We start from the raw sequence: 26,462 nt of genomic DNA, 5'->3' as shown, positions 1-26,462 counted from the left end.
GACTTCATGGAGAGATTCAGAGCAGTTGATGATGGGGAGGAGAGACTGACTGTAAGCAAGCAAGTGCTATATGGGGAGTTTAGAAAACTTGATGTTAATAAGGCTGTGGGAATTGATAAAATATCACCATATATTCTAAAGAAATACAGACCTATTTGTGTGACAGGTGTTGTGGTTGGAGAAGCTGGTTAGAACTAGAATCCAGAATTGGGTTGATAACAATGATATTATCATTGATGGACATGGATGTTTAGCATGGATTTGTAAAACGAAGGTCATGTTTTAGTAATCTACTTACTTATTACAATAAGTTGATGGCTTCCATAGACAGAAGAGAGGGATACCAAGTAATATACTTAGATTTGGGAAAGGCTTTTGATATATCACTGCATGATAACTTGATAGTCAAACTAGAGTGGATAGGATTGTTAGATTGATACATTGGATAGATTGGATGGCTATCTGATAGGTATCAGCAAGTTGTGTATTGGGGAACAATATCCGGGAAGATGAAAGTCACTAGTTGTGTACCTCAGGGGTCTGTTTTAGGGCCATTATTATTTAACTTGTATATTAATGATATCGGTGAAGATTTGGATGGCGATATTCAGTTGTTTGCAGATGATGCAAAGTTGGGACGAACCAAGAAGAGTAGAGAAAATGTTCGGGCCTTACAAGGAGACTTAAATAAATTGAGTGAATGGACACAAGAACTCAGATGCGATTTTAATGATGACAAATGTAAACATTTTCAAAAAATTATGAAGACAACTACTGTGTTCTAGAGTAAAACTTTAGTTTAATATAAACCAAAATCAACACTCGATGTTTTGAGCTTCATATCAAGGTCATCCTTTGGAGCACACACAATATATATATACAGAGAAACAAACTGCACTACAATCTACATGGTTTGCTAAAGTTACCGACTAACCTTTACTACAATTATTGCCCTGACCTCTGGTGAAAAAAAAAAAAAAAAAACATTTACTACATCAAACCTGGAGTCTGATTATTATTGTTATCTATTATTGTTATCTTACAAAACTAAGAGTTGGGCTGGAGAGCAACAAGTTTATATATATATATATATATATATATTTATTTTTTTAATTTAATTTTAAAAAAAAATGTCATTATACATATAAATTTCAACCAATTGGTATGGAATAGTTTCCTAAAGTCATCAAGTACACTAGATACTAAGTGAGCTGAATATGTGCCATTCAAATTCTTGAAATCTGTATGCCAACATTATTGTTGAGATTAGGTTGATTAATCAGAATTTCACAGGTTTCTTAAATTTTCTTTCATACCAGGTTTTTGTATGATGTAAAGAGCAGATACTTTTCAATCAATTTGGTGTAAGGGGTTGAGAGCGTTATCTGAGAGGCCTGCTTCACCAAAATTGTTATATTTAATGTGTCTTTTGTGTTCTTTTTTTACGTATAGCGATTGTAGTCATTTGGGATCATTAACACCCTTAAAAACAGAGCTATAACAATTTGCTCTAATCAACAAGCTCTTAAACAAGAATTAAACATTATTAGCAACACATTTATAAATAATGGATAGAACAAAAATACTATTAATAAAGTTCTTCATAAAACTTTCTAAAAAACTTCATAAAACATTCGCTGGCGAATGTTGGTCGATTGGTAGAGCCTCTGCTACTAATGGCTCAGTTAAGTAAGTTTGAGCGCGGTTAGTAGTTGGAAGGGGACCAATCGTTCTATGCTGTCGGCACACTCTCCCTCGATGAGTCTTTGGACTCCCTGGAGGTGTCAAAATAATAATAAACTATGAAAATAAACTTCATCAAAAAAGAATATAGATTACAGTAAAACTATAGCTATCCCATACATTAAAGGGTTATCAGAAAAAAATCAACAGAATCCTACACCATTATAGTCTCATTGCCACTTTTAAACCACCTATAAAATTAAAAACCATATTCAACTCCCTGGCTGGCTAAGTGGTTAGCATATCCATTCTCCAGCCAAAGGGCTGCGGGTTCTAATCCCGCTGTGGGAATGGATGTTTGTAATTGTCTGTGGAAATACTGGTGGTGGTGGTAGTGGTAGGCAGTAGATGGCATTGGTGTAGTTGCGGTCAGTTGGTGGAGCCAGAGTTGTAGATGAGTCCTCTGTCGATGAGTCTTTGGACTCCTCAAATAATAATAATAATCTACTGCACCTGTAACTTACCGTATATTGGTGAAACTGGATGTACAATCCCTATATGTAAAAAAAAACACAAAAGACACATTAAATATAACAATTTTGGTGAGCAGGCCTCTCAGATCATGCTCTCAACACCTTACACCAAATTGATTGGAAAAGTACTACCTGCTCTTTACATCATACAAAAACCTGGTATGAAAGAAAATTTAAAGAAACCTGTGAAATTCTGATTAATCACCCTAATCTCAACAATAATGGTGGCATACAAATTCTAAGAATTTGGATGGCACATATTCAGCCCACTTAGTATATAGCATACTTTAGGAAACTATTCCATACCAATTGGTTGAAATTTATATGTATAATCACCTTGGATTTTATATATATATATATATATATATATTTGAAAAAAATAGATTTAATGACTCCAAGACCGAGATAACATATAAAGATTTTAATGATAAATACTACTAGTTTCGGCATATAGCAGCCTTCTTCAGGTATTTATAAAGGAAAGGAATACTAATAAACATTGAATTATTTAAACAAACTGGAAATTACAGGTACAAATTGCCTCACATAATCGATACATAAAAACGTTGTATTTTTCAAGTTGTTCCAACTGGCGTGCCATTGTTTGTTGCAATTGTGCGTGCAAGTTCACGTGAACACCAATATTGAATAACTGCAGCATGACTATCTGGGATGTTATAACTTAAATTATTATTTAAGTGGACCGGGTTCAGTAGGATTTCCCTTGATTCTATGATTTTCCTTTCAAACTCATCTTCACAGCGAAAAATATTTTCTGATCTATTCCAGCAATTAAGAAATTTCTTCTGAACCCTCCTAAGCAGTGCACAACAGAGACTATTAATTTTAAAGGTAGCATCTCCATTCCATACATTAGCAAAGTCTCTAAGAAAATAGCTAAAGTCCTTAAAAAATATAATATCAGGACCTTCTTCACCACACTTCCAAAAATCCGCTCTCTAATCAGCCATCCAAAACCTACTCATCACAACCTTAAGTACCCTGGAGTATATAAATTGTGGTGTGATTGCAATATCCCATACTTTGGTCAAACTAACAAATCTATTGAACAACGCATAGAAGAGCATAAGAGAGACATCTCATACAAAAGATCTCATGCAACTGCGTTATCCAGTCATGTTCTTTTTTCAAATAATCCTAATGATGACCAACAAAGCCACTCTGCATGCTGGAATAGATCAGAAAATATTTTTCGCTGTGAAGATGAGTTTGAAAGGAAAATCGTAGAATCAAGGGAAATCCTACTGAACCCGGTCCACTTAAATAATAATTTAAGTTATAACATCCCAGATAGCCATGCTGCAGTTATTCAATATTGGCATTCACGTGAACTTGCATGCACAATTGCAACAAACAATGGCACGCCAGTTGGAACAACTTGAAAAATACAACGTTTTTATGTATCGATTATGTGAGGCAATTTGTACCTGTAATTTCCAGTTCGTTTATTTGGGATACTTTATGGGGGGACAACATGGTTTTGTGAAGGGTAGATCATGCCTCAATAACTTGCTCATGTTTTATAACACAGTGACGGCTAAACTGGATAAGAGTAATGGCTTTATATGATTCTACTGGACCTTGCTAAGGCCTTTGGCAGGATACCACACAGAATTCTAATCAGTAAACTGCAGCATATAATATGGATATAGGGTTGGTGAGATGGATAGGAGGGTGGTGGATGGAGAGATATCAGAGAGTGGTTTATTCAGCAATAGAGTCCAAAAGACGGCTTGTGACTAGTGGTGTGCCACAGGGTTCTGTTCTTGGACCACTACTTTTCAATTTGTTCATTAACGATATAGGAAAGGATTGAGAGGAAGTGTTCATTGTTTGCTGATGACGCAAAGTTGGTTAGAGCAATAGTGAATGCACAGGATGTCAAAATTTTGCAAGATGATTTGGATAGTTTGGTGGACTGGGCTAAGGAAAATGGATGTCGATTTAATGTGGCAAAGTGTAAGGTTATGCATTTTGCGGTGAAAAGATTAGCAGCAGTATATCACATTGGTGGAACCGTACTCCAGGAGATTGACGAGGCTAGGGATTTGGGAGTGTTGGTGGACAGGGAGTTGAAGTTTAGGGGGCACATCGCAAAAGTGACTAAATCAGCTCTTCAAATCACTAGGTTGCTGAAAAATACTTTAATAAGCAGAGACAAACAAGTTATTGTTCCTCTCTATTGAGCCTTGATAAGACCCCTTCTAGACTACTGAGCCCAGATACAGGTGCCAGGGTTTCTTCTTGATAGGGTGGAGGTGGAGAGGATTCAGAGACGAGTGACCATTCTAGACTACTGAGCCCAGATACAGGTGCCAGGGTTTCTTCTTGATAGGGTGGAGGTGGAGAGGATTCAGAGACGAGTGACCAAGATGATAGCAGGTCTGTGGAATGAACCTTATGAGAATAGGTTGAAGATTTGTGGGTTGCAAAAATTGGTTGATAGGCAGAAAAGGAGTGATATGATTGAGACATTCAAATTACAGAAGGGTTTCTATAAGATTAATCCAGAAGATATTTTTGAGAATAGGTCTGGTGGTAGAGGACTAGGGGCCATACATGGAAGCTGGGCAAGAATATGGTTAGCAAGGGTGTTAGAGCTAGGTTTTTTACTTGGAGAGTGGTGAATGAGTAGAATAAGCTGCCAGAGTCTATTGTGGGTGCTATCACTATGAATGAGTTCAAGGCGAAGTATGATAGATACTGTGTGAATGTCGACTAGTTGTTCTTGACATGATGTTAGGGCCTCGCTCAATGAGTCTGTCGACTACTTGGAGTTGCCTGAGATAATAATAATAATAATAGTCCAGCAACGGAGATTATGCCAAAATCCTAGCAAATCAAAAGTTTCATGCTTCCACCTGAACAATAACCAGGCTAACAAAGTACTCATGGTTTACTTCAACCACAAACTGCTATGCTACAACAGATTCCCGAAATATCTGGGCATCATTCTGGAGAGAACTCTATCTTTTAAACCACATCTCATTAACACAGCATCGAAGCGAAGAAGCAGCAATATACTGCAAAAACTCAGGGGTGCATTTACCATTAGGTGCAAGATGGGGGCCTCACTCAATAGGGGGGCCTCATTTTAAAACCTTAATCCTCACAAAGAACAATAAAAAAACAGAGTAGTTATAGTTGCAAAATGAAATACTTAATTTTAAATATTAAATTCATAATATAAAAACTATAGGCTGATGAAAAATTTGTGAGGCTTCCCGCTTCCATTTGAAATACATTGTTCTTTACTTAGAACATAAAACTAACAGGAACTCTGTATTCCATAAAATTCATGTATGTAAGCGTATCATTTTTTTTTGCTGGACGTATATACACGTCCAGCAAACTTGGATAATATTCTTTCCAACTGCTGAAAGAACATGGATAAGAAGTGTAGTTTGACCATCATATCCATTAGAAGGTGCGATAATCCTTCATGCTGAAAAGAACACTTAACTACTTTCTTTTAAGCTTACACGATGATTGAATGCATTTTTGAAAATTATGGAGACAACTACCATGTTTGAATAAAAAACTTCAAAAACTTTTTTTTTTCTCACCAGAGGTCAGGCCAACAATTGTTGTAGAGGTTGGTCAGTATCTTTAAAAAACCAGTTTGAATGTAGTGTAGCCTGTTTTCTGTGTATAGTAGTATGCTCCAGAAAATGACCTTGACATAAAGGTCGAAACTTGAATGTAGATTTTAGTTATATTAAACTAAAGTTTTCATTCAAACACGGTAGTTGTCTCCATAATTTTCAAAAATGCATCCGGATCACCGTGTAAGCTTAAAAGAAAGGATTCAGATCATCCATAGAAATGATACCTACAAACTCACTATGGTAAGTTAAAGATTCGTATTTCCCTCTTGATCAACCGGCTGGCCTTTTTATAGAGATGCAGAGACAATAACCTTATTCCTATCTGCATCAGGCTAAAAAAGAAATTTACATCTGCTAAGGCACTCCATATTAAGACCACACAGAAAAAGCAATGCTCAGAGAACAGATTCAAACAGCCCGCCATAACCTAGCAACAACACAAATTTTGGTTTCAAAATTGCAATCCGAACTATCGAACTATATTAACCCATACTTTCTACAAGTACTTGAAAGAATTACTGACAATTCGGCCAAATATACCCTGGAAAAGAATAAAGAAAAACCCAAATTCCACAGCTTGAAACAATGGCAAAATATGGCGGCCAATCACAGGAATTCATCCAATAAGGAGACAAGGAGCAACCAACCACCGACAAGCAAGAACCATGTGATCAACCTATCAAGCCACACCCTGAACAATGGCGAACTTACACTACTGAATAAAGGACTTAACTTTGCAATAGCACCTTAAAAGGTAAACAAATCGGATTTTATCTACCACATTGAAAGAGGCATCAGGTCCCTTCCTAACAATATAACAGATAAAATACAACTAGAAACTAGTAATGTCCTGAACACTAAGAAAACCATAGAGAACAATCTCACAAAAACAGAACTAACAGCAATTAAGTCATTAAAAGCCAAACAAAACATAATAATAACGACATCGGATAAAAGCAATGCCACTGTCGTCCTTGACAGGTTAACATATGTACTTCAAATGAATCAACTAGTAGCCAATAACAACACATATAAGCTGGTAAATTATAACCCAACAAAAAGGTTAAAGGATAAAACAGAGAAACTACTCAATTCTGTCACTTCTTGGCCACCAGACACGGTTAAAAAACTCAAATCCCACTATGCCCACCCCCCGAGAATATATGGGGTCCCGAAAATACACAAACAAAATGTGCCCCTTCGACCAATCGTGGAAGGAATAGACAGTCCCAATTACCACTTAGCTAAGAAATTAGGTCATTTCCCCCTCCTACATAAAAAACACACAACACTTTATAAACAAAATTAAAAACATAACACTCGACAAAGATAACCTATTAGTCAGTTTCGACATTTCTGCCCTTTTCACTAATGTCCCCATCAATGACACAATTCTCCAACTACGGAACAAATTTCCGCCCGACATTATGGCCCTTTTTGCCCACGTACTACAGTCCGGTTACTTCGTGTGGCAAAACAAATTTTACCTACAGAAAGAATGTATGGGCTCACCACTATCCCCCCAATCATTAACTTCTACATGGAAACCTTTGAGCAAAGGGCTCTTGTTTCCACCACACTTAGACCAACAGTCTGGCTTAGATACGTTGACGACGTGTTCGCGATCTGGCCGCACAGGCGACAAACGCTAAACACATTCCTTAGCCACCTGAATAAACAATGAACACATACAATTTATCATCGAAATCAAAAACCAAAATTCGCTCCTGTTCCTAGACACACTAGTAACACGTCTTCCTTCGGGCAGTCTATCCTTCACGGTCCGAAAACTGACACACACTGGCCAATACATTAATGGTAATTCATACCACCACCCATCACAAAAATATGGAGTCATTAACACCCTTAAAAACAGAGCTACAACAATTTGCTCTAACCAGCAAGCCCTGAAACAAGAACTAAAAATCATCAGCGACACATTCATAAATAATGGGTATAACAAAAATACTATTAATAAAATACTCCATAAAACAACAACAAAAACGAATCTAGATTACAGTAAAACCATAGTCATCCCATACATTAAAGGGTTATCAGAAAAAATCAACAGAATCCTACAACATTATAACCTCAATGCCACCTTTAAACCACCCACTAAACTTAAAATCATATTCAACTCCTCTAAGGTTCCTCTCCACCCATTAGCACATCCTGGAGTCTATTGCATCCACTACACCTGTAACTTACCGTACATTGGTGAAACAGGACAGACAATCCCCATATGCAAGAAAGAACACATTAGACACATTAAATATAACCATTATGGAGAAGCAGGCCTCTCAGACCACGTGCTCAACACCTTACACCAAATCAACTGGAAAAGCACCCGCTCTTTACACAACACAAAAACCTGGTATGAAAGGAAATTTAAGGAAGCCTGCGAAATCCTGACAAACCACCCAAATATCCAATAAAGATGGCATGAAAATTCCAAGGATCTGGATGGCACATATTCAGCCTACCTAATATATAAGATCCAACATAAGTAAGGACTCTAGCCAATCTTCAGCTAGTATTAGAAACCATTCCATACCAACTGGCTAGAATGTACAAGTATAATCATGATGTTAATATATGTATATAGATAGATACTTGTTGTTGCGCCCAATGTATTTCTACAACAGATAACACAAAGAACAGGACTCTAGCGTTGATGTATAATTTTTTTTTCTCTCACCAGAGGTCAGGCCAACAATTGTTGTAGCGGTTGGTCAGTATCTTTAACAAACCAGTTTGAATGTAGCATAGCTTGTTTTCTGTGTATAGTTGTATGGTCCAGAAAATGACCTTGACATAAAGGTCGAAATGTCGAATGTAGATTTTAGTCATATTAAACTAAAGTTTTCATTCAAACACGGTGGTTGTCTCCATAATTTTCATAAACGCAAACACTTAACTTCATTACCTGGCATACGTAGTAGCTACGTTCTGTGGTCTACAGCAAGAAACGCAGTTGCATGCCATTTGCTCGGTAACTGGAATCTAAGTTATATCAGACTGAATACCTATGAGTTATATTCATTTTGCTGCTTGTTTTTATCGTATAATTATAGTTTTTCATGCCAGAGTAAAATAAGAAATCATTTCATACTTTCTTCACTTCATATTGTGTCACTTTGGAAGATTAATGTCACTATCAATTTTTTTGCTAATTATTTCAATCGCCAATACATTTTAAAATTCTGCAAGAAATAGATTGAAGATAATTATTTTTGTCAAGAAATTATTTTATAAATTCATGAAAAATGAATCTAAAAATGAATACAGCCTCCATCTGTTCCAAATTAAGTTTCCTATTATATTCATAATCTTAGTTCGAAGGTTAATTATCATACATAAATCTTGAATCATATCATGTAATGCATAATTTTTATAAAGTAATCTGTTGGTTTTTGCAATTCAACTTTCTTGGTTTCCCACTAATCACTCACTACAAATCCAAAGAAACGGCAGTTATGATGTCAACTGTTATGTACACATTTTCGGCTAATTTCGATATTATGCGGCAGTTTTGAAGTAGCAATATTTTCCCTGCAGTTTATCTGTTGAAACATGTGTAGGTGCATGTGTCAAATAAAATTTTATTTCCAAAATTTTCATAGCAGAATTAATTCGCCTTTAATGGCTGACTCACCCCTCTCAAAATTATCACCCTCCCATCCACACACACACTTTTCCAAAGTAATTGTACTGTTGCAGTTTAAAGCAAAAGACAAAGGCGTAGAATCTATAAAATACAATTGGATATAAATTTAAAAAACGCGCAATTGGAAACCCCAAGTAATGCAGTTTAACACCATTTGTTGTTAATAAAAAAAAAAAAAATCTTTCCTAAAATTGAAATGTGCAACCCATATAATCTTATTTTGCAAGGAAAGGAAGCAATATGTCATATTGATTTCAATAAATGTTATTTAAAAAATATAAATATTTGACATAATATTTCCAATGCAAACAAACATTTTGATTACTTATTTTCACACATGTGAAATTTGTTTTTATTTGGGAAGAGATACAATAAGTAAATTGGTGAGCAAAAAAGGATCAATCCAAGAAATACAGTGCACGTAACTACAAAAATCCATTAATGGCAGGGGAGGGTAATTGCATTTTAACAGATAGAATGCTGATGAAGTTTCATCAGCATTTTGCCTTTTTATTAGGTCAAAGGGATTTTGAGTGAATTTGCAAACAGATATATTCAACATAACTTAGCCAGTTTCATTGTAAAAAGTGCCACATTTGAAGAAATATTAGCATAATAATAAAATAGCAAAATTCATAATGCTTCAGAATAACTTGATAATTTTGATAATACCAAAACAAGATGAGACACATCTGTAGAAATCTATTATTATTATTAGAGTCCTTTTAATTATGAACTCTATAAAAATATACTTAATAAATTTGTATTTTTGTGTTTTTAAATAAATAAACTAGTTTCATTTTGTCACAGATGGTTTTCGCTGGACTACTTGGACTTTTAGACTATTGTTCTTATCAATATTGTTCTTATCAATAAAAACTAAAAATAAAATCAGCTAACGCATTTTTATTCCCTACTTATGTACAGGGAGTAGGAGAGGCCGTTTTAAGCCCTATCTAACTTTTTGAAGACTGAGTGGGCAGTTCAATCTCCACTGATACCCAATGAAAGATAGTTCGCCCAAGGCTATCACTAATTAAGCGGCTCGCCGTGAAGAGAGACGGCTCTACATGTGCCGCCATCTCGTGATCCCTAACCCTAACACTCGTATTTGATACCTGAAATAATGTGGGTTCTGCGGTCAATTTTCTGGAGTTTATGGGACGAAAAAACCTGCTTGCCCATGCCAGATATCGATTAACTCGGGAACCATTCAAAAAAAGGCTTAGAAAAATTTCCTCTACTCGCCAACTAGACTCAAAACCAAGTCTTACTTCATTCAGCCAAGCGCCGTGGTGTGCAAACACCACACCCACTGAGCGACACAGGTTCTTTAAAATCTTGATTATAGCTTAAATATTCCAAAGCACATTACATTGATTTTTACTTAGGTCAAGTCCCATAAGAATGTTGTAAAAAATAACCTTGTTTGGCTCAGTATATTTTGTATTAGATATTTTTCTAAACTGCCCTTTGGAAATTAACTGTATATACGTCTTTAATAAGAATATATTAGAGTGTTAAAAACAAAGGCAATGTTTTACACTATGTAGATCTATGTAATAGATCTACATAGCGGCATTAGAAAGGTTGTTTATTAAATTTTGTGTGTATGAGAAAGAATTACCATCTCTGCACATAAACACCACCAAAGTCAGTCAGAAAGGTTCAAACACCTTTCCGATGGTCGGCAACTTACAATCAAAAGAAGGCATAGAAGAGAACAAAGAGCAGGCCGAACTTGAAACTTAAGATGAAAGAATCATGCCGAATTCTTCAGGGGTTATAAACTTCAAGCGAGGTCTGAGAGAAGGCATAATAAAAGGGGACAGAGACAAGCATATAGGGCTTCCTGGATCCACAAGTCACTAGAGAGAGAGAGAGAGAGAGAGACGGCTTCCTGTTTCCAGACATTGCCAGAGAGGAATCCCGGTTGACAGTAGGCAGCAATTCGAGTTAGTGGAGGTGGCAGAAAAAGGAGGGAGTCGTCCAGGCATTTTTGGCGAGCCTAAGCAGAGGAGAAAAGTAAGATAAATTACCTGAAGCACCTTCGCTCGGAAGTTTTTCTTTTCACTGTGGGAGAATAACTTTTTGCTGGAGCTGTATATGAGTACCACTGGTCACAGTTCACAGTCCGCTATTTTACTGATATTTCTGAAGCCAGATTTCCTGAAGGAAGCTCAAGATCTGAGATGAGAGAATTGCCTTAGAACTTTTTGTACAAGACCTTTGACTGAATGTGCGATACAGAGCTTTTGTAAGTTATATACCTTTGTACAATTCCTCTTATAATGTGTTTTAGTTGAATAATTAAGATTTCGATTAACAGTAACAAGAAGTGTCATTAAGAGAATCTATTGGCATATTTGAAGTTGATATACAGTTTATAAAAGTAACTTAATAGAGAGTTAGCTAACCGCTTTGCAAGTATACTAGAAGTTTAATAAGTGGAAATTGTAAACAGAGTAAATAAGTTTGAGTTAAAGAAAGTTTTTGTGATCATTTTGAAACACGTTCCAGAGATAACAGAGGTTTTTTGTGTGCTGCTGCTATTTGTATTAATTAGTTGGGTAAAAGCAGTTTCTATATCACATAAATAGAGCATTTGAATTTCAAGTTTATTATTATTTATAAATTAAATTGATTTTTCAGTTCCTTTTTTGTGCATCAAGATTCTAGTCATTTTAGGGTAAAATGTCGAGTAAAAAAGTGGATGTTACCAAGCATAGCAAGTTATCTTTACTATTTATTGCCTCTACATTTTAACTAAAGCTGGAATTATTATGCTTAGTACTGCAAGTTAAAAAAAAAATCAAAGCTGGAGTTGAATAAATCTTGTAATAAATAAATGTTTTAATTCCATAAATATGATGATTTTTGCTATAATTTTTATTACCATAAATTCAAAATTTTTATTTTTAGTGAGAATATCTGAACTTTACAGCTCATGAAGTTCCAATTTTTATCTTGATCAGCAAGCTTAATTTGATTGCATTTAATTTCTTATTTAAAAAAAAAAAAAAAAAAAAACTTTTATCCTTATACTAAATTATTATCATACCTTTTAATATTTTTTCAGTATTCAGAATTTTTGTAGCAACTATGATGCTTGTCAACAAAGCTTTTCAGACAAAATCAACATTCTCAAAATCAATAATCAACATTGCAATTGAAATCATTCACAGAAAGATTTTAATTACCTCTTTCTTTAAATTAAATTTAAAGAAAGATGTAATTCCATCAGACATTCAATTCTATGGAATATTTAAAAGTGTAAATAATATATATATTTAGAATTACATTAAAAGATTTTAAACTATTTAGAAAATTTAATATTAAATATTAAGTATCATAGAAGTTGCATAATTATTTGTAATCCATCGATATAAGTTTGTCATTTATTTATATAAAATGACTTACAAGGTTGCTAGTTTAATATTACCAAGATTTTTTAAATATTAATATTTTTTGTATACATGTCAAATTCGTTTATATTTTGGGGAAGAGACACAATAAATAAACTGTTCACCAAAAAGGATCAAATATTGTAGAACAGTAAAGGAAATTCCAAAAAACGGTAATTAAACTGATAGTTTAGTTACCATTATTTAGCTAGTACTTGTAAAGCAGTATACTGTATACAAGTGTATATACCTAATTATATGGTTAAAGTAGTTGTTGCAGTCGGAAAGAATATATTATTCAATTAATTATTATTATTATTTTACTGTTACTCCTTTATTCTAACAAGACCAAGATACTACTGTTTCTATTTTTGTATTTTTTAACGTAATTGTTTATTTTATTTATATCTTTATTTTGGATTTAATAAATATTTATTTCACTTTTGATAGATTAATACACATAATGATGCCAAGAAAATTTGAATCCGGAGCTAGTAAAAGAAAACGACTTAGAGAAAATGAAAAACAGCTAAACAGTCAAAAGTGGGCAATTTTTTCTTTTTTGCATTCTGAAAATGAAGAATTTCGTAGAACTGAAGTTGTATTTCACAGTTCTCGGAATGAAAATGAAGCATTGGTATCGTTATCAGGAGGAGATGAAAGTGAAAATGAAGAACATCGAAATGATGTGGAAAACACAGAAGGAGAGAAAGAAGTAAATGAAAGAAATTAAGAGGATTCTGAAGAAAATTTTCAATCAAAGTCTGTACTTACCAGCAAGCAAGCAAGCTATATCTTATCCAACCGATATAGCAGTGTGGCCACTTACTATTAATGATGAACAGTTTATCGAGCATATTTTAATAAATATGCCCCAAAATGTTGGTAAAATCGAAAATTTAAAAAAAGAATAGATAGAACGCAATAGAATATATGTCAGAAATGTAAATATATCACATTTTTACTGTAAAAAGGCGAATGGAACAAAGGAGAAACGATTGTGGCTAATTTTTTTTAGAAACTAGCAAAGCAATTTGCTGCTTTGTTTGAAAATTGTTTTCTAAGTCAAATAGCTTAATGAAGGGTTTTAATGACTGGGGAAATATAACACGAACCTCAGGTGATCACGAGCATTCTACTGAGCATATACGAGCGATGTGCACATATTGCAAAAGAAAATCAAGTTCTGTAAATAGTTGAATTGATCAAACAAATACAATCTGAAGAAAATTATTGGAGAGAGGTTTTAAAAAGAATAATAGTTACCATTAAGTTACTGAATAAACTAGGGCTACCATTTAGAGGAAATACAAAAGGTTTTTTTTTCTGATTCTTTCTGAAATTATTTATTGTGTTTACATTATTTAAGTGAATTTAATGATTTTTTAAAACATCACATTTTCATGTGATGTTTTAAAAACCAACTGTGGTTCTGGCAGATCAAATTATCTTTCTTACCATGCTTGTGATGAATTCATAGCATTAGCTAAAAAAACAAGAGAAATATTAATATCAGAAATTAAGGAAGCTGCTTATTTTGCAATAATACTCGATTCAACGCCAGACATTGCCCATAATGACTTAACTAGCTATGATATTTAGCTATGTTGCCACAAATTCTGACATTAGAGAAACATTTATCGGGATCATCAGAATTACACAACATAATTCCTTATATTAAGGTATGTCGCCGCAAATTCTGACATTAGAGAAACGTTTATCGGGTTCATCAGAATTACACAACATAATTCCTTATATTTAGAAGAGGTAGTATTAAAAAAATTAGAAGAATTATCTTTGGATATAAAACATTGTAGAGGGCAAAGCTATGATAACACTGCCAATATGAAAGGTATCTATACAGGTTTACAAGCTAGGAAGAAAAAACAGTCCCTCTGCACATTATATACCATGCTCTAGTCATTCTTTAAAATTAATTGGCATCTATGCCGTGGAATCTTGTCTGGAAGCAGTGCAATATTTTTTTTGCTTTATTCAAAATGTATATAATTACTTTTCATCTTCAACAAGAAGATTAAATTAAAGATGCATTACTTGAACTATTCATTTCTCCTCATGAAAAACCTATTTCTAAATTAGAAATAGGTTTTTCATCATCATTTCATCATCAGAACATTTAGTTTAATCCTTGGATAAAGGATTAAACTAAATTTATTATACTCTAACCAAGTAAAAAATAAACTTTCAACATCTTTCTCTAAATCCAGAGTAATTTATTAAAAAAAAGGGTGGCACACCATTTGGCAACTCCTATAGGTAGAGATGACCTGCTAAAGCTTCTGCCTGGTATCTCCACTTGGGCCTGGCTGACACTGAAGAGACTTCAATAAAGGTCGAAACTAGTCTGGGTTGTGGCCCTCCCCTTAATGCATAACGTTAGACATATCCGCAAGGAGATGTGTTTTGCATTATGGGAGATACTGAGATAGGAGTGTTGGTAGCTTGCTCCACATTTGCAGGGAGTGCTGTGGTGTTGTACAACCTTACCGCAGTCCTGAAGATACTTTCAGGCGCAAACTTTGTTTGCTCATACTTGGATAAAGGATTAAACTAAATTTATTATAATTTTAAAAATATTTTTGACAATGATTATTTCAAATGCAAGTGCCGAACGCTCATTTTCAGTGTTGAAATGAATAAAAAATTATTTAAAAAGCAACTTGTACCAAAATAAACAAAGTGACCTGTCGTTATTATGCATTAAATCAGATGTAATGGACTCGATCATTATAATGACATTATAGATATATTCGCTAAAACCAAAGCCAGAAAAAAAACTTTTAGTTATTAATTATTATATTTAAATTTGAACTGATTTATTTTTGTACTTTTTTTTAAATGCAAATATATGTATACTAATGTAGTATTGTGTTATTAAAATGAGTTATTATGGAAATGTTGACTTTCATTTTCAATAAACTTAAAAAATGCTTATTTTTGAGGGCCTCATAATGATGTTGCACCTTAGGCCTCCAGAAGTATAAATGCAGCCCTGCAAAAACTATGTGGAACAACTTGGGGTGCCTCAGCAACAACGCTTTGTTGCACTGCTCTTGGCCTCGTCTACTCTGCAGCTGAATACTGCTCACCCGTATGGCTGAACAGTGCCCACGTGTATTTGGTTGATGTTCAACTTAACACCACTATGCACCTTATTTCTGGAACTGTAAAATCAACCCCAACTTACTGGCTCCCAGTGTTAAGCAACATCCCACCACCACACATCTGCAGATTCAACTTTCTTCTACATGAATACAGCAAAATCACAGAAATCCAAAATCTTCCAAGCCACGAAGACATCCCATCTCTAGAAATAAACAGGCTAAAGTCAAGGCACCCTCCAATTCTTAACATCAAAAAATCTTGCAGAGACAAGTTTCAACATGAAGGAGAAGTGGAAAGAGTCTTGGTGTAACATCATGGAAGACCCACAACGGGGGTCTTCCATGAATTAATGGACACAGATGCCTTCGTGTTTTGACCTACCTTGGAAAACTTGGTCTACCCTTACCCGAATCTGCACCAATCATGGCAGATGTTCAGACAACCTCTACAAATGGGGCATGATTGCCTCACCCAGGTACGACTGTGGATCACCCTGCCAGAAAATTAATCATATTACAGCAGAATGTGTCCAATGGGCAAACAGTGGAAACCTATCAGACTTCATCCATGTCCAGTCAACTGCACTTGTGCAATTGACTGGATAATCAACCTAGACATAAGTTGTAGCCTATTCTTGAGTGTCTCTTTTATGACTGTATTATGTGTTTTATTTACATGTCTATTACTATGTCCATATATATTAAGAATTAATGTAATATAACTTTTCATGTGAGAGCCATACGCTAAATAAATAAAATAAATAGGATCAATGTTGGAGAGGTTCTAGAGAAAACAGTGGGAGATTAGTGGAGAATCAAAGGTCATCCCTGGAAGCTCTATATGGAGGGTGTGAGCAGGGTAGTGAGAAGCATGATTGGAATGCTTGCCTGAGAGTGTGGTTCTGCAGAGAATTTGAAATGTGTTTAAGGTTTGGTATGATGAGCTGTGTGTATGATGAAAGGACCTCCTAGATGAGCTTTGACTCCACGGAGTCTTGATGTAATAGTAATAATAATAATAATAATTATTATTATTTTCAGACTTCCACAGAGAATCAAATAAATCACTGAATGAGGTCCTCTCCATCAAACATAATGCTCATACAACTGTGCTTAAAACTGGTTTACTATTTCTCTACTCATAATCCTTTTAAGCAATGCATTCTATTCACTTTTCCAAGCTGGCCTTGTTGGCTGAGCTAACAGTACTACTCTCTAATCAGTAGGCTGTGAGTTTGAATCCTACTTAAAATGAAATTCACTTTGTGAATGTCTTTAGGTTGGGAGTTATATTTCATTGCCTGTTATGATTGTCACAACAATATTTATTTGAAGGTTGAAGTGGACTGAAAAGTTTCTATGTTTATTCACAAAAACAGCATTTCTACATCACCTAAGTATCACACTGAGAGTACTGGTGTAACTTGTAACTTTTCAAGAATAGAACTTCTTAAAAAAAACAAAAGACTTACTAACACTTACTAAACACCTGCATCCCTTCAGGCTCTGTAGGAAGCATTCCTCATTCAGTTCTTATACACAAACATTCAAGAGACATGACCCTCTCCTAAGTCACTTATCTCTGGTCCTTTTTACCAGAATGTTTTTAGTTCCTTTTATAAGAAAGAAGGCAGCACTGTGCTTTGGTAACATATACAGTGACTAAGGTAATGCTTATCCCAAGCAGAATGCTATGAAGGTTACGAACATCTCTCACTGACATCATGTGAATGAGAGAAAGTAATTTATGTACATAGGAAGAAACATTATTGATCAGTATGTGGATTTTCAAAATTATAATGACACACAAACAGCAGTGAATCAATGTAAGAAGCATTATAATGCATACAAGCACACAACATTTAATACCAACCTGGACAAAAGACATGCAGTCAGGTAGCTCAATTTCGATAAACCTAATTTGGATAAACATGTGTTCAGGAATGGTTACTGTCCACAAATATGAGTCAGATCGGCGCAAAAAATTTGGATATCCTGGTGATGCAATCTCTCCTTCTGTTCCATTAAGTGATACACCATGAACTGTAAAGAAAAAAAGATAATAAAAAAAGTTATATATATATATATATGTTAACTATTATCTAATGACTGAACTCCGAGATTATATGGAAACAAGTAAATTTAATATATCTACACAATTAGTTTTGTCGGGATTCCAGACATCACGACATCTATACATCAAACTTACCAGGTTGTCTGATACTTTAAAAATCTTAATCTTCAGAAAACCAACACATACAGATAGATACCTGCATGCATCCTCTCGCCACTATCCACCAGAAAAATTAGGCATCGTATCCACTTTCACTCATCGTGCCAGTTCCATATTATTAGATGAAGAAAAGCTCAAAAATGAACTGAAACATCTTAAAAGGACCTTCATAAATAATATTTACTCTTCAAAAAGTATTAACAAACTACTATACCACCATCATCAACATACTAATGAGGTTTCTACTAACCCCAGAGCATATGTCTCCTTACCTTACATCAGTTCCCTCTCCCCTAAACTGGCAAGAATTTTGAAGAGGTTCAATAACAAAACGTGTTTCTCCACTATACCAAAACTCCAGTCAATCCTAAGCCACCCCAAAGAAAAACATCACCATCTTCAGTTTCCAGGTGTCTAAAGAATTGTATGTGATCCATATTATGGCCAAACTGAAAAGTCTATCTTTCTGCATCTTGAAGAACACCAGAGAGACATCTCATTTAACAGAGCCAGAGCCCTCTCCAGCCACATCTTTTCCTCAGTTAACTCCAATGACGAAGGCCGCCAACATCAAATGGACTGGAATTTAACATGCAATATACATAAATGTTACGATGAAGTAGAACGTTGTATCCTTGAATCAAAAGAAATAATCTTTGACTCTTTCCACATGAACAGTAATTTCAGTTACAGTTTACCAGACTCGCATGGCTCTGCTATTCAGTAGTGGCGAACAAGAGAAGTCACAAGCTCGCATGTACATAACATTAGAACTAGCTTGGACTCCAATTCAAACATAACTACAGTTTTTTATGCTCTGTTGTTCTAGAATTGGAATGTTTTTTACGATCTTTAATTTACTTTTGTGTTATCACACCTGATGAAGTTGGTATCCCGACAAAATTAGTTGTGTGGATATAATAAATTTACTTGTTTCCTTATAATCTCAAAGTTCAGTCATTAGATAATAATTAACATGTCTAGAAACCGAGTCAATCTGCTTGCTAATAATAATAATAATATATATATATATATATATATATATACAGTCAACCCTCCTACAATGTGGTGCTCTTATAACACGGTTTCCACATAACGCGGAGCCAAAATTGCGACAGCCCTCCTATAACACAGTACTCTTATAATGCGGTTTCCGTTCAACAACATTCCATCAACTTAATTGGTTTAAGAAGATTCTCCATAGCATGAATTTATCCATGTGTTAAATTTTTACAGTTGAAATTAACAGGGAATTCCTTTCTTTTTGGTGAAGGTACATCACCATTTTCCAATTTCAGTTATCAGGGAATTCCCCTATAAGCGAAGAAACGATGCAAGATTGTTCACAGTGCTCTGTTTTAATGCTTAAAATAGACCGTATTTGCGTGAATTTTTTTATCCAATAGTGCTGCCGAACTTTCGCTGTTGCAACCACCCACTTTGTCATCAATTTTAAGTGCAACTTAGTAGGAAACTGTCTGTAAATCCGTGCAGACGTACATATCACGATTAGTGTTCAATAAAGTGCCTTTTGCTCGCTTAATTTGTATTATCGTAATTGGACAACATTACACAATACTGTAGGTAATATTTTTTATTTGTTGTAATATAATACTAATAAAATAATTGTTAACCCCAGGTTTGCATAATGTCGCAGCGCAAAGTTTAAAAGAGAGTTAAGAAACTGCTTAGCTCCGTATAGAGAGGTTTTAGTATAGTTAGAAAAAAAAAGCTACGATTGAAAATCAACAAGATTTGTCAAGTGAGGAAGACATTTGGCCCACTAAAAGACGAAGAGTTAGGCCACTCATATTTGAAAGCGAGGATGAGTGTTAAAAGCATTCAATACACATGAAATTATGTTACGCAATTTTACATAATTTTCTTGGTTTTGTTGGAAAACAGTTTTTTAGTTTAGTTTAGTTTTAGTTTGATTTTTTTTATCATTTCCTTGTATGAACTCTTCGATTCAATAAAGATAATTTTATTGTACTTAACATATTATCTTGCCTTTTTTTTTGTGTTTGTAAAATTTTTTCCACAACCGTATGCACCGTAACTTGACGCTCTGAGAATGCAATTTTCATACAATGCAGAATGAATCAAACTGATTAACAAGTGATTTTACTTACTTCCGAGTTTCATTCAATGCGGTTCCCATATAACGCGGTACGAATCAATCTGATTCGTACTAATTCTGAGTTTCTTATAGCGCGGTATACGGTTTCCATATAACGCGGAACGAATTAACCTGGTTTGCACGTTAAATCTGAGTTATAACACGGTTTCCATATAACACGGTTTCCATATAACGCGGTATGAATTAATCGCGTTATAGGAGGGTTGACTGTATATATAATTACACACACACATATACACAATCCAGTCAAAATAATATGACTACTAACTTAAATAGCTCATAGCCTTCCTCGATATAAATTCCAGAGATGATCCACATGGTGTGACATGGCAAGGACTCTTTAAGACCTTTTAATATTGCAGAAGGTAGTGCTGTAACATACACTGTCAGAATCGTTAAATTAGCATTTGGGAGTGGAGGATTCAAATGCCAGATCTCTCGATTCTTGAGTCATTCTATGGGAATCATATATGGTAAATTCTGGGCTCATGATAAAACTTGAAAGTCACTATCGCATTCATAAAACCACTTTTGAAGAATAACAGCAATGTTGAACAGTATGTTATCCTGGTTGAACATACTTGTGCCATAGGGAAAGATCATCAGCTTGAAGGTAGGTTTATCTGATCATTCATAACAGATATGTAATTTTGGACATTCAAAGGATGTCTATGGGAATCAGAACTCAAAGAGATTTCCACAAAAACATTCCTCCTTTCCATTAATGTTGCTGCCTTCTGCCTATTTCTGCTGGACTATAACATCAGAGTGATTCCACTCTTCAGTTTTTTTCTCTATGGAGTTGCAAAAAGCAAGACAACCTACATTAACCATATGAACTGATAAGGCACATGTCTGACAAATGCTGTTCTTCCCAAGGTCCATAACTGGAACACTATTTTAACACCTTAACTACAACACTCTGCAATTACCTTTCAATATTGGCAATTTCTTGGACACTTCCATCCTTCAACCAAAACACTACAGTTATGTACTTCTCAAAGTCTTTCAGATCACATCACTTGCCCATCTCAATCGGTAACAGCAAATGAACAGTATATTGCACACCTTTGGTATCATGTGTACTGGCTTTCACTATAATACAAGTGCTACCTACGAAGGCAGAATTGTCAACATTAAAGTAAAGAAGGTGATCATAATATTTTGATTGTCTTGTGTAAATATTATTATTATCATTAAGAGAAACCACCACAGAATCAGAAATTCATTGAGGGAGGCCACATATAACATGCACCAGCTATCATACTTGTTCTGGAATTCATTCATACTACTTGTGCACATCCAATTGACATCCATTACAATCACACATCACCCTATCAGAGAAAAACCTAGCACTTATCACTGCATCCATTCTCAGCTACCATGGATGACCACTTGTCCATTCCCCACCACCATAAAATGAAAAATTCCATCAATGTAAATCCTGTACAACCCTATCAGAAGTTTGTAAGTTGGCTTGGTTGGCTGAGTGGTTAGCGTATCTGCTCTCCAGCCAAAAGGCTGCAGGTTCGAATACCGCCGTGGGAATGGATGTTTGTGATTGTCTGTGAAAATACTAGTGGTGGTGGTCGGCAGTAGATGGCGTTGGTGTAGATAATGAAGGTAGTTGGGGTTGGTGCAGATGGAGAATTGTAGAGTAGGTGCACTCCCATAATGAGTCTTTGGACTCCCTGGAGGTGTTATATAATAATAATAATATCACCCCTCTTTCTCCTGTTTGCTAGTGTTTCCAGTATATAAATTCTCAAACTGCCTTCATATCATTTAACACTCTCTTTTGCACTCTCTCTCTCTCTCTCTCTCTCTCTCTCCCTCCACTGTATCAAAATCACAACAGAAACCAGGATACCACAACTGCACACAATAGTCCAAATGGGATCTCATCAAGGACTTGTAAAGAGGCAAAATGACATCCTTATCTTTACATGAGAAAATTTGTTTCAGCATTGCAATTATCTTTAGAGGTGTATTTGCAATTTTTGCAACAAGGCCCCTGAACTTCAACTTGATATCTACTAACACTCCAAGATCCTTAGCCTGATCAGTTTCTTCTAGCATAATCCCACCAACATTTTGCCAGGTGTTGTGGTTAAGTTGTTGGAGAAGCTTGTGAGAACGAGGATCCAGAGTTGGGTTGACAACAATGGTATTCTCTTTGATGGACAGCACGGATTTGCTAAAGGCAGATCATGTTTTAGTAATCTACTTACTTATTACAATAAAGTGACTGCTTCCTTGGATAGAGGAGAAGGATACACAGTAATATACTCGGATTTCACAAAAGCTTTTGATAGAGTACCTCATGATAAGTTCACAGTCAAACTAGAGCAAATGGGGTTGGATATTAGATTAGTGCATTGGATTGACGACTGGCTATCTGATAAGTATCAACAAGTTGTGTAAGGTGGATGTGATATCCAGGAAAAGGAAAGTCACTAGTGGAGTGCCTCAGTGGTCTGGTTTTGGTTCATTACTATTTAACTTGTATATTAATGATATAGGTGAAGATTTGGATGGAGATATTCAGTTGTTTGCAGATGATGCAAAGTTGAGACAAACCATAAAGAGTAGTGAAGATGTTGTGGCCTTACAAGAAGACTTGAATAAATTGAGTGATTGGGCACAGAAATGAAGATGTGAGTTCAATGTTCCAAAATGTAAGGTTTTAAAATTTGGAAAACAAAGATAGGATGCAGAATTTATCCTTGGTGCGAATATATTTTTGGAGGTAGAGGAAATAAGAGATCTGGGGATGATAGCGGATAAGGATCTAAAATTTAGGGGACACTTTGTCAAAACTGTGAAGACTACAAAAAGGCTTCTGGGAATGATGCGGAGAACACTGACATGTAGAAGTAAGGAGATTCTTGTTCCGTTGTATAAGGCTTGATTAGGCCACACATGGACTATTGTGCCCAGATTTGGTCACCGGGTTTTCAGAAGGATGAAGAGATGTTGGAAAGGGTCCAAAGGCAACTGACTTAGGTAGTTTCTGACCTCTGGAATGTCGAGTATGAGGAAAGATTGAGAAGATGTAATTTGCAGAGTCTGGTGGACAGGAGGAAGAGGGGAGATATGATAGAGACCTACAAGTTGGTAAGGGGTTGTTATAGGATCAATGGTGAAGAAGTTCTACAGAGAATAGTGGGAGATCAGGGGAGAACCAGAGGTCATCCCTGGAAACTGTATAAAGAGGGTATGAGTAGGGGAGTGAGAGGCAGGTTTTTTTCGTGCAGAGTTGTGAATGATTGGAATGCCTTGCCTGAGAGTGTAGTGTCTGCAAGGAGTTTGAGTGTGTAATATAAAGACCTCCCAGATGAGTCATTGACTCAATGAAGTCATGGGATAATAATAATAATAATAACATAATACGACACTGGATGTCTAATTGCACTAAAGTGCATACTTTACATTTACTGACAGTGAAATGGCACCCATTTTCCCATGCCTACAATTCCATCCTATTCAAATCATTCTGCAAGTAAGGATCTCATTTTAAGGGTCTCAATTTTTATATAATTCACCATGGTTATATTTATTTATTTATTCATATGGCATGAATATCAAAACATGCAGTACAATACACTGTCACTTTAAAAACATATAAAATTAAAAGTCAAAAGTCATTTTAAAAACCAATAAAATTAAAAGATTACATCCATATTGGTCAGATAGTTCATATCTTCGAGTGTAGCACTTAAAAAGTCCAATTTGTCTCCGGAATATGCTCTGAGTCACAACGTGTTCCACAGTTTGTCTCTGAGCTCCACAATCACAATGCGGGGATGGTCATTTACCCCATTTAAAAAGCATGTCTGCACATACACCATGACCAGTTTGTATTCTATTAAGTTGAGTCCAGGATTTTTGTGAGAGGTGTGAGCAAGCATTAAAATTTTCTTGTAATTCATTAAGAGAAAATTTTGTGATGTCATCTGTCTGTCTTCTTGCCACTTTTGCTTCAGGTCAAAGTTAGATTGTAGTAGTATTAGTTGGGCTAATTGTAGTGGTGGATGTCTTGATCTCAATCGTCGTACACTTAAGTCTGGGAGATATAAATGTATTGGTAGGGCTTTGTTCTCCAAGAATTTCTTATACTCCTAATAACATTTAATAACATTTGGAACAATGTTATTAAGAGCTGGAAGCCACTGTTTGGGTATTGATTTAATTGTGCCAGATCTCGGTCTCACTGTATTATTTAGTTGGCTATCAACAAGTTTGACATGTGTGCTATTTAGCCATACTGGTGAGTAATATTCGGCAACAGAGAAAACTAGACCAAGAGCTGTAATTCGCAGATTATCAGCTGTTGCTCCCCATGTCGTGCTTATTAGTTTTTGTATCATATTGTTACGGGTTCTTAACTTAGCAGAAACGTTTGTTAGGTGTTGCTTGTAAGAGAGCGTGCAGTCCAGGGTCGTGCCCAAGTACTTTGGAAACTTATTGTGTCGTAGTAAACATCCTTCAAAGAAGATATGTACGGTGACATCTGCCATGTGATTATTAAGGTGGAAGCTTGATACTTCTGTTTTGTCTGGATTGAGCTGGAGCCTCCATTTTTTGTAATATTCATCTATTGTTTTCAGATCTTTTGTAAGTAAGCCTTCAGCATGACTCATGTTTCTGTGTTGAATGGCAATTACAGTATCATCAGCATAACAGAACTTGCTTCAGATGGTAGCAGGCAAGTCATATGTGTATAGGTTATAAAGTAAGGGTGCCAATACTAACCCTTGTGGAAGACCATTATTAAGTTTTCGTTGTTGAGACATTTTATTTCCTAATATAACTTGAAAGAAACGTTCAGTGAGCATAGAGGAAATTAAGTGTCTAGTCCGTTTTCATGGGACAATGCAAAGAAATTTGTATATAAGACCTTCACACCATTCTGTATCACAGGCTGCTGTTAGGTCTAAGAAGACAGCTGATGTTTTTTCTTGCTTCCGAAATCCAGCTTCTATGTATGATGTTAAAGTGAGCACTTGATCACAGCAACCACAATTTTCTCTAAAACCAGCTTGTTTAATCGGGACTATGTATTATGTATAATACATTATGTATTATACATAATATGTATTATACATTATCAGGATTATGTATAATAATAATAAGTAGAAAAAGAAGAAATCAGTGAAAAAATGAACACATACCTAATTGAAAGTGGGCCATAAATCCAGAAGCTGTGTAACTTAAATCCGATTTAAATTTTATCCACATTTTGTTCATTGATGTCATATTATGTGGTGCAGTGTCACCACAATAGCGTCCAATTAAAGTACCACCAGCTGTATCTTCTCGTACTTCTAAATAGTCCTTATTGCAGTAATCACTAGTTTCTAAGTGAAACAGACTAGAATTAAGTTAAAATAAAAATTATATATAAGAATGAAGAACATCAAAGAGCATACACAAACACACATATATTATTATTTTTTTTTTTTTCAAGATATCATGCACAAATATTGTTTCTTACACTTAAAGAAAGGATTAAAGCAATGATATAATTTCTTAAAAAAAAAAAAATATATATATATATATATATATATAATTTCTTGGCATCTTTAATTTATTACTATAAACAAACAAAAAACTTTGAACAACTATCTCTAATCCAGAGTATTTTAACAATAAGGTGCGACACTTTCTGACTACTTGTATATGTTTAACATACGAGTTTTGCATTACTTCAACCTTAATATTTCAGTATTTATACCCTTGGTGGGTAATGGATGGCAATGCTGTAGTCAATGTTGTTCTAACTGAGGCTCGGCTATTGCTGTTACCCTCCTGCCATGATCAGAACTTTATTTATATAACTCAATAATACCTTATCCTTACACTGTCCTCTAAAGATAACAGGGAAGATGAAAAGCATTCTTGCTTTGCCCCTTTAAGCCAGTCCTTATAAGGACCTTAATATTTCTTCTGGGTCTAGTTCCACAGATGACATTTAACAATGTTTGGGTTTGTTTGTTTCTTGTCATGAGTGGTTGTATTGAGTGGTTTTTCTCTGTCACTGCTTGG

At 35.1% G+C, this 26,462-nt stretch overlaps 1 protein-coding gene across 1 annotated transcript in view; it reads right to left on the bottom strand.

The window, feature by feature from the left end:
• The window catches only part of Cubn (Cubilin), a 2,223,842-nt gene that overhangs the window by 1,034,528 nt on the left and 1,162,852 nt on the right, over positions 1-26,462 (bottom strand). Inside the window, exons 38-39 of the mRNA XM_090396294.1 lie at positions 25,589-25,788; positions 17,915-18,084 (exon numbers count right to left, since the gene is read on the bottom strand). Coding sequence (XP_090252420.1) covers positions 17,915-18,084; positions 25,589-25,788 — 370 coding nt within the window. The remainder of the gene's footprint in view (positions 1-17,914; positions 18,085-25,588; positions 25,789-26,462) is intronic.

The sequence above is a fragment of the Typopeltis vanoorti genome, chromosome 8 (genome assembly GCF_054136105.1).
Source record: "Typopeltis vanoorti isolate ZY-2024b chromosome 8, IOZ_Tvanoo_1.0, whole genome shotgun sequence".
NCBI classification, from domain to species: Eukaryota; Metazoa; Arthropoda; class Arachnida; order Uropygi; family Thelyphonidae; genus Typopeltis; species Typopeltis vanoorti.
This window is presented reverse-complemented; position numbering and strand designations above follow the sequence as displayed.